At 42.1% G+C, this 11,731-nt stretch overlaps 1 protein-coding gene across 1 annotated transcript in view; it reads right to left on the bottom strand.

Moving 5' to 3' along the window:
• Window positions 1-3,449: 3,449 nt before the first annotated feature.
• TESMIN (testis expressed metallothionein like protein) overlaps window positions 3,450-11,731 on the bottom strand; it is a 38,214-nt gene continuing 29,932 nt past the window's right edge. Inside the window, exons 10-13 of the mRNA XM_037899522.2 lie at window positions 10,107-10,209; window positions 7,674-7,811; window positions 6,657-6,832; window positions 3,450-4,952 (exon numbers count right to left, since the gene is read on the bottom strand). Coding sequence (XP_037755450.1) covers window positions 4,760-4,952; window positions 6,657-6,832; window positions 7,674-7,811; window positions 10,107-10,209 — 610 coding nt within the window. The 3' untranslated portion in view covers window positions 3,450-4,759. The remainder of the gene's footprint in view (window positions 4,953-6,656; window positions 6,833-7,673; window positions 7,812-10,106; window positions 10,210-11,731) is intronic.

The following is an 11,731-nucleotide window of genomic DNA, read 5'->3' as shown; positions in this document are numbered from 1 at the left end:
GGGGGAGTTGGTAGGCACCCATTACAAAGTGGACCACAACATGGCAACTGGGCAGAACAAACGTGCTAGACCAAAGCCATCATCCTACATGGACAGTGGGCCCCCTGTGGATAACCTACCCCAACTCAGCACATCTGAGAGTGAGTCTGAGGAGGAAGACACGACCGTGGTGTATCCTAAAATGGAGATGAGATTTCGGTCTCAATCAGCTGAATCAAGGGAGAGCACCACTTCTTCAGCCCTAAACCCCATGGAGGAAGTATTTAGGCCCTTTGCTGGCACACCCATGCCACCAATGAGATTGCCCTGCGATGACACATTTAGGTTATTGGACAGTGGAAACATACAGGTGGAAGATGTGCTGGATGCCTTGGACCTTCCACTACTAGAATCAGAGATGCAGAGGCCTATGCCAGTAGCCAAGGGATCCTCAAAAGAACCCTCACCATCCCTTGCCCAAGAAGATGTCCCCCACTGTCCCTGCAATGCCCACTCTCAATAGGTGGGACAGTAAGCCGCTTAACTCATGATGCACCTTGGGTGGCTAGTGAAGAACCAATACACTTAGTTCACAGGGTTGTGGAAGCCATAGTGGGTTTCCTGAGGCCCTTTGGGGGAAACTAATGAATTTGGTATAATATCGAGTGTGATTTGTCAGGATGACAAATTCTTGGCTGGGGGGAGGATGTAAGCAGAGTTTGAATGAGCTCTCCCCTGACATCTAGTGGTGAGCTGTGTGGAAAAAGACTTCAGGAGCTGATCTTGTTTGCATGGACACACCCACCCTGCCTAGGTGCTCAGCATGATGCGATTGCTTGCCCAAATGATCACTTGTGGCTGATGTTGGATCCCCAGTCTCCTTGTTATAGGGGCAGGAGTAATAAAGGGTTGTTTACTTTATTAAACCCTTAACTCCTTGTTGTGTGAACCGAGGGCAGCAGAACTGCACCTGGCATACCCCGCTGGAGGGATTCACCCTCAACTGAACGGCACTCGCTAGGCAGGGGACATGGGTTCCAAAGCCCAATGAGTTGAGAGAGGGTGGGGGACAGGTACTTGTGGTGTGGGCCCTGTTTAAGGGTTCTAGACACCATTTGACTATTTCTTTCTCCATGGTATAATAAAAGAGCTAATTTAGATTCAATTGAGAGTATTATTACATGCTGCAGAGCTACTTTGGGACAGTGTCTCTATTGCAAGAGATTATCCAGTGTGCACCAGCAGTGTGGCTCCCCCACTAACAGCTGAAATCACTGAGAGCTGTGTTAAGTGGGGGGCCCTGAAGACATCTTGGTGAATGGGTGACTGGTGGAGAGGTGCAGCAAGTGGCCAGCAGGGCGGTTGGTGGTGAGGCGTGGCAAGCAGCCAGCAGGGTGGCTGGTGGTGTGGGCCAGAGCAGAGCCCTGCAGAGAGGCGTGGTAATCGGCCGTTGGGGTGATGACCGAGTGCCTGAGCAGTGGAGCGTGTAAGGTGCCGTCTTACTCCCCCTGCCCGTGCAGGGCCAGAAAGATTAATAAAGCCACAAAAGAAGGGTGTGGCAGAACTGGGAATTGAACCCAGGTTTCCTGAGTTCAGTACCTCCAGTTCAGTGCCTTAGTCATAAGACCATCCCTGTCCAGGGTATAATACTGTGTAATGCAGATATAGCCTGCATTCTAATTAGTGCCATTCTTAACCCCACTAATCATTCGGAAGAACAGAATTTATTTTACTGAAAAATGGCAGCAAATAGGCTTGCTGTAATTTAAGGAAATTAAACTGAACATTGCATAGCATAAAAAGAAACTCTATCAGGACAACATCTATATGAGGGAGACAGAGAGAGGAATTAAATAAAAGACATTCAAAGTTTTAAAAATAAATTATATGCAGGATCATGAATAAATGATTCAGGAAATACACTTAAATTAAATAGTATATTATAATGTCCTTTTAAACATAATTTAAAGTTCAGAGCAGAGGGAGGGAACCTCTGTTATTTTTGTGAGGAGTGGACTTAACACAGCGTTTGTCATAGGAATACATTGTGTTTGGATATTTGTGTGGTTTTTGTGAAAATGAGGTTTCAGCATTTATTTGAAACACATGATATTCAACGTTAAATACCTAAATGTATTGAGAAGTCTGCTTAACTTGCTGAATAAGGAAAGTCTGCAGACAGGAAGAAAGACATTATAGTAACAGGTTTCAGAGTAGCAGCCATGTTAGTCTGTATTCGCAAAAAGAAAAGGAGTACTTGTGGCACCTTAGAGACTAACAAATTTATTTGAGCATAAGCTTTCGTGAGCTACAGCTCACTTCATTGGATGCATTCAGTGGAATTTTCCACTGAATGCATCCGATGAAGTGAGCTGTAGCTCACAAAAGCTCATGCTCAAATAAATTGGTTAGTCTCTAAGGTGCCACAAGTACTTCTTTTCTTTTTATTATAGTAATAGAAATTGTCAGACCAGACCAAAGTTTCAACTAGTCTGGTACTTTTTCTCTGCAGTTGCCAACGCTATAAGTTTCAGAAGAAAGTGTAAAATCCCCATGTTGTTGAAGCTTAATCATAATAAAGGTGCAATACTATACCATGGAGGGAATGCCTTCATGTCCTCAGCCAATGATCAGTTTATGAAATTAAGTATTTAAGTATTAATTACTGTAGTTTTCATGTTGCTAGTATAATTGCTGATATTTCAAAACTCTAAATATTTGCACATTTAAAATATTTGCATGATTTGATAAGACTAGTTTCCCCTCTGATTCGCTAATTTAAATGCTTTATGTCTAAATAAAATAGATTAAATTCTGTTCTCAGATTCATCAGTGTAAATCCATTGAAGTCAGTGGAGTTACATTGATTCACGTGAGAGGAGAATTAGGCTCAATATCCAGTATCTGTATATAGACTGATAAAGGATGGATTGGAACTCTACTGTACAATACTGCAGTGAAATATCCTATTAGTGCAGTGCAACTGGATATGATGCAAAAACAAGCATCCTGAGAAAGTCTTTTTGAAGAATTTTTGCTTCTGAGGGTTTGTCTACATGGCGCAGCAATGCCCACTAACGGGGTGTGAATTTTAAAGAGCACCAACATGCTGTGTACTAACTGGCCTCTGTAGACCCTGGTAGCGCACACTAAATGCTCCCTAGCGCATGTTACTGTAGTGCTATGGAATCAGTAACTATGTTAACGTGCAGTAGGAAACATTTAGTGTACACCAGCAGAGTCTATGGGGGCCAGTTAGTGTGCAGCATGCGGTGTGCTTTAGAATTCACAACCCTCTAGCATGCATTATCAAGCTGTGTAGGCAAACCCTGTGATAAATTAAGCTCTTAAGATGTTAATTTCAAACACTGATTCTAGAAATTGCTCAAAACACAGAATGCTGTAGCATGTAAATTACCTATACGCAGTAGGAGCTATTGATTGTCATAAATAAGTTCTGAAGCATACACTACCTCTTATGTTTTATTTGCTTTTTTATACATATGGTTCACAACAAAGTTATATTAAATAAAAACAATGACATTTGAAATACCTGGAAAGAAGATTTAGGCTTCCATCTAGCAAAGCACTTAACTTGCTTAATTTTATTCATGTGAATAGTCCTTGTTGAAGGTGATGGGATTACCCAGGTGATTAAATTTAAGCCTGTATTTAAATGCTTTGCTGGACCAGGGACATAGTGGAAGAATACTATAAGAAATAGGAAAAAACAAATGAAATAAAAACACTGCTCTGTCATATCAAACTCCAGTATAGAGCAGTGTGGAAGTGTTTTTAGAACATTAGTATTTGTGATAACATATAAAACTTGGAAATAAATTGATTAAATATTTATTGTGTGAATAAAGATGGACCTAAGTGAGGATGCAAAAATGTGAACACTTTCAAAATACAGTTAACTGCAGGTAGACTGAATATTGACAGGTACAGTATATATAGACCCAAACCAAATATTCACAAAACTCCCACAAAAATGGGCAGTGAATGTTTAATCCCTTTTAAAGTAGTGCAGCTCTACTTATTATAATTGGAAGACCAGGTGTGGGGATAAGGTCTAGAGAAAACTTTGAGGCCTTGATTTTCAGCTGCGCCTCCATCCAATCTCCATTTCTGCAGGTGTTTTGGGGCACCCCTAGTGAACTGCATATATAAATATCAATCATTCACATCTAACTACCAGATTTGAGGGAGCAAAATTGCAACTGCAAAAATGAAGGCCATATCTAAAAATCTTGGGTTTAATATTTAATTTTTTCCCCAAACTGGAAAAGTAGAGAAAATACCAAAAGATGTATATTACAAGTTATAAAGTAGCTCTCTACTCTTCTGATTTTAGTAAGTACTTTCATAGTACTAAAAGGGGCCTAATCCTAAATCCTAAAATAGGCCTCTTTTGGGGCTTAATCCTAAAATCATTGACTTCGATACCTTACTTAGGTAAACTCCCCTCAAAACCATGTAAATTATTTGGATTTCAATGGCAGTTTTGTTTGGGTAAAGATTTCAGAATCTGGCCCAAAGCAATGATGTTGTTTTATGGAAAATTCTTTAACATAAGTAAAATATTCTAGGTGACTCTGAAATGTTTTGGTCCTGATTCTGATCTCACTTAAACCCTGTAATTCAGAATCAACTGAGTTAAAGTCAATGGAGTTAAGTCAGCGTGAGATCAAAATCAGCCCACTGAGTAATAACAGTACTCAGAATACAGTGATGCGCAATAAAGTGAATACTCATTAGTTTTAGAATACATTGTACATTACTCAACTGTCAGCCCTTTGGACTTAAATTCTGAATGGAGAATTTGTGATAAGCATCTCCCAAACTCTTCCAAGATCATTTGTTCTGCTAGACAAAGAGAGTAAGCTTCTTTTTCTGCCTCTTCAGCTTGTGCCAGGAGACAAGCACATGTTGCTTCAACCACTTCCCAGGAAATACATGTAGTAGGTTGCCTGTCAGGAAAAAAAACACAATATAAAATACTTGAATAGTAAACACTCAATATATGAAAGGCAAATTACACTCTACTAAACTTACTGAAACTGAAAATACATAGTGCTGAGTCACGGTAGTTGCACAGTTACTAGATAGCATATTCCTGTGGGACATCTTAGTACTCTACTTGTAACAGCTCTAGAAGCCAACAAGCTGCTTCTGAATCCTCCTAATTAATCACATGTAAGATAGTTTTCAGAGTAGCAGCTCTGTTAGTCTGTATTCGCAAAAAGAAAAGGAGTACTAGCGGCACCTTAGAGACTAACCAATTTATTTGAGCATAAGCTTTCATGAGCTACAGCTCACTTCATCCGATGCAAGTGAGCTGTAGCTCACGAAAGCTTATGCTCAAATAAATTTGTTAGTCTCTAAGGTGCCACAAGTACTCCTTTTCTTTTTATGTAAGATAGTGTTCACACTAAGGGATAAGTGCATCCAAGTGCTGCATACATAGTACAAGTTGGGAAAGATGGTGCAATGAATTTCTTTCCTCTTTTGTAAGAAACAGTCAGATTCCCACCTTTACAGTCAAGGAACATGATCTACCATTTAAGAGGCCTAGTCAGGCACCATGGTATTTGTTGCAGGAAGCAACACACATTAGCTGGAAACATACTCTGCTCATTTTTAAGCAAAAGGCAGTGAGTGTCCTCTCCTGGCACTCAGAGCCATCTTGCTTCAAGTCAACAGGATGACTCTTGTAACCACCATATGGTAGCCATCATTCCACTCCCCCTGCAGCATGACTCAAGCAAGTAATGGCAGGACTTAGTACTAACTAACTAATTAACCAATCTCACAAGTACATGCACAAACAGCAAGCCTACAAAAACTATTTAAATTAATCAAAATAAGTCACCAGTCAGTTTTTAAAACAGAATTAATAATATGATTTTTTTAAAATTATATATGAAGGTTAAAAAACAAAAAGCCGTGGTTGATGCAGTGAAAAATTCATCTTGCATAGAAGCTTCTGGGCCTGATGCAAGGTCCATTGAAGTCAGTGGAGAGACTCCTATAGATTTCAATGGACTTTGGATCCTTATTAAGTTTTATTATGTTTATTAGGATGGTCCCTAGGGTCCACAAAAGAATGGGGTCCTGTTGGGCTGGGCACTGTTCAGAGTAGTAGACAGTCCCTGCCCCATATAGCTTACAATCTACATGGGCAAGACAGACAACAAGTAGAGGGGAAAGGGGTATAACATACAAGCAGGGTGAACAATGTGATCACCTGCAAACATTGTGTAAATGACATTTTAAAAAAATTCTTTGGCCATGATTTTGTTAAGAGGGGATTAGCTAAATCGAAAGACAAATAAGGGAGAAGGGATGCTAAAAATGAGTGGGACGGGGAAGAGAGAAGAGTGGGGGAAGGATCAGGTCCTCAATCAGTAAAAAAGTAATTGCAGTTCGGTAAGTAGGTGTAATATTTATAAACCCTAAACGATGCACAGTGTATTCCTAACGGGTTTGTCTTAAATGACCTTTCTAAGCCTATAAATCCAAAATTATGTGTGGATCCACAGATATCTGTTATACAAACCATTAGTCAATATTAGTCACTATTTTTTAGATAACCCAGTGATGGGCACTTCAGAAAAATCTAAAATAACATGGACAGATAGATGGACTTCATTTTGTTAATGCCAAATATTCACCTGTCTCGTCTAGATTTTGATAACATATCAAATGTAGATGTTGAAACAAGGATGTTTCCTTCATTATTTCTAATCTCTGTGTAGTTTGGCATGTTCATTAGTGTTTTTCGATCTGGGCTTTCTTCATAATTTTTGCAACCAATGCATTTGCAAATAGAGGAACACATAATTTTCGCCTGGAAAAAACAAAATACTTTGATTTAAACAAACACTAAAATCATAAATTACTAAACATACATAAGAGTATCCATTGGAGCCGTGCTACCACAGACTCACCCTGACTGTTCCAGTCCTGGAGACTCCCAAAGGGAGACTGGAGAAAAGTCAACAGAGCAAGGGACTATTATCAGCTTTTCCAAGTATTCTCTGTGGGGCCACAGAGGGGAATGATTGGGATGTGTATGCCTCGAACCCTGCACGTGGCCCACCCACTCCTTCCCTCTAGCCTGCCTAGTCTCCTTCAGCTCCCCCAGCATGGACTCCAAACATGTGGAGGACTTTGCTGGATCAGATGGGAGGGCAATGACACAGAAGCAACTGAGCCACCCTTCCACATGGACAGGAAAAATCTGCACTTGGGGCCTGATCCAAAAGTCCAATGAAGCCAATGGGAAACTGTCCTCTGCCTTCAAATACTTTTGGATCAGGGGTGGGGCAAGGCCCTTCAGGGACCACACAACAACTGAGAACTGGTGGAGCGTAGTTGTGCTTTGCTCCTCCCAACATAGCCTTTCCCCATCCCCTACACTGGAGCAAGGAGTGCAGTTGGCATAGGAGCTGGCTGAGAGCTCCTCCATCCCCATAGGGAAATCCTCAGCTGGTGACCCACAGCCAGATCAGGGAAAAGGATCCCCTGTCCCCCTAAGTTGAATAAGATTTAGAACGAACAATCTGAGGGGGGAAAAGACAAATATTTATTTTTAGTGTCTAACATTATTTATGCAAAAACAGCGGGATCAGAACATATCCATTTTCATTAAGAACATGATTAATGCTAGGAAAGCTCACTTGACTAACCTCAAAGCACTCACAATAATTCTTAAGGCACCCTGAGCGCTTGCAATTACATCCTTTGTTGTGGCGAGGTTTAATATCCCCCAGTTTCCCTTTCCCAATCTTTGGTAGGAAAGCTTCTGGGTTTCTATCAAGACAAGCCTAGAACAAAAAGCATTGGCATGCGAGACATTCACAGAAATTTTCTTTATGTAAAATACAAGATCAACTGTGCTTATGAAAAAAAAGTACTTACCTGTAATTCTTATTCTCTGAGGTATGTGCAATAGACCCACACCTCTGAGTCTGGATATCTAGTGTAAAGTAAGTGGGAATTCCTATAACTCAAAATTCTGAGCTGACAGGGCTCAGCCAAGGGTACCATGTGCTGTCCCTCTTATGGTAAACTCTAGTGACTCCTACTCTCCAGCTCACTTAGGATTAGTCTGGTACATGGCACATTATTCTTAAATAATCTTTATATAATATGGCTCAATCACGAAATGCTAAAGCTCACTCATTGTGCAAACTGAAGCCACTGTCACCAGAAATATAACATTCCATGTAAGAAACTTGAAGTCACTGGTATTTATCTGAGGAGGTTTCATCAGATTTATAAATATCATACTAAGGGTCTGATCTAAAGCCCTTTTGTTGAAGACAATGGGAGTCTTTCAGTTGACTTCAATGGGTTTTCAATCAGGCCTTAAGATTTCATGACACCAAGGACTTCTAAAAGGCAGGCTTTAAATGTAACAAGCCCCTCATGAATCGGAGGAAAAGGGACAGCAGAGAAACTGGTCTGCCTTCAGCATGGTGACACACACAACTGAAACAGGACCCAGAGGTGAAAGTAAGCCGGTACACCCCGGTACGGCGTACCGGCAAGAGCTGGTGCGCCGTACCAGGGTGGATTGGCTTCCCTGGGTACAATTTAAAGGGCCTGCGGCTCCCAGCAGCGGCTGGAGCCCCTGGCCCTTTAAATTGCTGCCAGAGCCCCGCTGCCAGAGCCGGGGCGGAGATTTAAAGGGCCCGGGGCGGTAGCAGCGGCTGAGCCCTGGGCCCTTTAAATCGTCCCTGGAGCCCCACCGCCGCTTCCCCAGGGCTCCGGCAGGCTATGGGGACGATTTAAAGGGCCCGGGGCAGCAGTGGCGGCTGGAGCCCCGTCCCCGGAGCCCTGGGGAAGCGGAGGCGGGGCTCCGGAGACGATTTAAAGGGCCCAGGGCTCCAGCCGCCGCTATCACCCCGGGCCCTTTAAACCGCTGCCAGTGCCCCCGGCTGCCACTGTTACCGCAGGGCGGGGGAAGGAGGCACTTGCCGGTACAGGGTGCGCCGGGGCTGGCTCTGACCCCCCTCAGCCCCGCCCCTTCCGGGAGCCAGAGCTGGCCCCAGCCCAGCCCCGTACCGGTAAGTCCCTAGACTTACTTTCATCCCTGCAGTAACCAAATATACTCTCCCAGATATATTCTCCATGATGCAATCTGAAGTAGCAAGGAGAACTTCAGGCACCTGCTTGGAGAGTCCAAACCTCTCCAGCTTTACCATCCAAAGAGCCATGCTGACACAGAAAGAAATCCAAGGGTATGATGCAATGAAGTGCCATGGTTTTGTGTGATCAGATGTGACAAAACTCTCAGTCTGATGAGATCAGCATCAGCTACTACCACTATTCACAGTGCTTAGAACTATATTGGGGAATTCCTGACAGTTGCACTCTAGGAGCACAGACCAAGTAATACAGAGTTATTACAACGCACCTACCTTTGGAAAATAGATTTCTTTTATGTTCAAATTTTACAAAAATTAGCTAGATAATATAATTCTGTCGTAACAGCAGAGATAGATATACTATATTGCTTCTTGCATAGCAATTAGCCCTCTATTTTTCACTCTTTTATTCCCCTCAAAGGTTAATCAAAGGCTCCAAATATGGAGGTAATCTTCCTTCCAAGACAGCAGGTTCAACATGGCTGCCATTGAAGAGCCTTTATATTACTGCATGAGTCATACAGAAAGAGTAACAAAAGGGCCCTGTGAATAGCCCATTCCTCACATGTTGAGGTCTGTCAGACCGGATAGCAACTTGGATATCAGTTTCTTCTGTTTGATTTTGAGACATTACACATTTTTTCTTCCAAGTGAAAATCTTTTCTTAAATTAAATTCTGATATGCTCCACTTCCCTCCAATTTTTTCGAGGACATACCTCACAGTTCAGCTAAAATAATGCTGATTATGATCCAAAAGGGTCAAAAGTCCTATGAAGTGAATGAAAATTTTTAACTGCAATGACTTTTTTTTATTTAAAGACAATATACGGACTATACGCCACTTACTCTATCTAGGTTTTAAATCGGATTATTTTAAATTACAGAATTTTTGAACCCGAACCAAAACCAACAAAAACACTTGTATATTTTTTCCTGTCTGAACTAGATACATATTATACTTTTATTACCTTAATAGCTTTAAACCGCTCAGTTTCATGAAGTGGATTGTTGTAACAATTATTACAGTTGCAGTTGTTGCAAAAATCACCATTGGCAAAGCAATCGCAATATCTGTGATTAACAAAGCAAATATATATACAAATTTAGAATTTTTCATCATTCTCCTTTTTCAAGAAAGAATTTCTGGTAACCAAACAAGAAACATATATGTCTCACACACACACTATATCTGATGCTTACTTCTCTCTCACACATTTTATAATCTATGCCAAAACCATAATGACATAATGAAATTCTATCAGCATCTGTATATCTCTCTCTCTCTATATATCATAGAATCATAGAATATCAGGGTTAGAAGGGACCTCAGGAGGTCATTTAGTCCAACCCCCTGCTCAAAGCAGGACCAATCCCCAATTAAATCATCCCAGCCAGGGCTTTGTCAAGCCTGACCTTAAAAACTTCTAAGGAAGGAGATTTTACCACCTCCCTAGGTAACGCATTCCAGTGTTTCACCACCCTCCTAGTGAAAAAGTTTTTCCTAATATCCAACCTAAACCTCCTCCACTGCAACTTGAGACCATTACTCCTTGTCCTGTCATCTTCTACCACTGAGAATAGTCTAGAACCATCCTCTTTGGAACCACCTCTCAGCTAGTTGAAAGCAGCTATCAAATCCCCCCTCGTTCTTCTCTTCTGCAGACTAAACAATCCCAGTTCCCTCAGCCTCTCCTCATAAGTCATGTGTTCCAGACCCCTAATCAATTTTGTTGCCCTTCGCTGGACTCTCTCCAATTTTTCCACGTCCTTCTTGTAGTGTGGGGCCCAAAACTGGACACAGTACTCCAGATGAGGCCTCACCAATGTCCAATAGAGGGGAACGATCACGTCCCTCGATCTGCTGGCTATGCCCCTACTTATACATCCCAAAATGCCATTGGCCTTCTTGGCAACAAGGGCACACTGTTGACTCATATCCAGCTTCTCGTCCACTGTCACCCCTAGGTCCTTTTCCGCAGAACAGCTGCCTAGCCATTCGGTCCCCAGTCTGTAGCGGTGCATTGGATTCTTCCGTCCTAAGTGAAGGACCCTGCACTTATCCTTGTTGAACCTCATCAGATTTCTCTTGGCCCAATCCTCCAATTTGTCTAGGTCCCTCTGTATCCTATCCCTATCTGCCACCGTATCTACCTCTCCTCCTAGTGTAGTATCATCCGCAAATTTGCTGAGAGTGCAATCCACACCATCCTCCAGATCATTTATGAAGATATTGAACAAAACCGGCCCCAGGACCGACCCTTGGGGCACTCCACTTGATACCGGCTGCCATCTAGACACGGAGCCATTGATCACTACCCTTTGAGCCCGACAATCTAGCCAACTTTCTACCCACCTTATAGTGCATTCATCCAGCCCATACTTCTTTAACTTGTTGACAAGAATACTGTGGGAGACTGTGTCAAAAGCTTTGCTAAAGTCAAGAAACAATACATCCACTGCTTTCCCTTCATCCACAGAACCAGTAATCTCATCATAGAAGGCGATTAGATTAGTCAGGCATGACCTTCCCTTGGTGAATCCATGCTGACTGTTCCTGATGTATATATATACACATGAAGAGGAATGAGCCTCA

Source organism: Chelonia mydas, chromosome 6 (assembly GCF_015237465.2).
Source record: "Chelonia mydas isolate rCheMyd1 chromosome 6, rCheMyd1.pri.v2, whole genome shotgun sequence".
NCBI lineage: Eukaryota > Metazoa > Chordata > Testudines > Cheloniidae > Chelonia > Chelonia mydas.
Note: the sequence above shows the minus strand (reverse complement) of the source record. Positions and strands in the feature narration are given on the sequence as shown.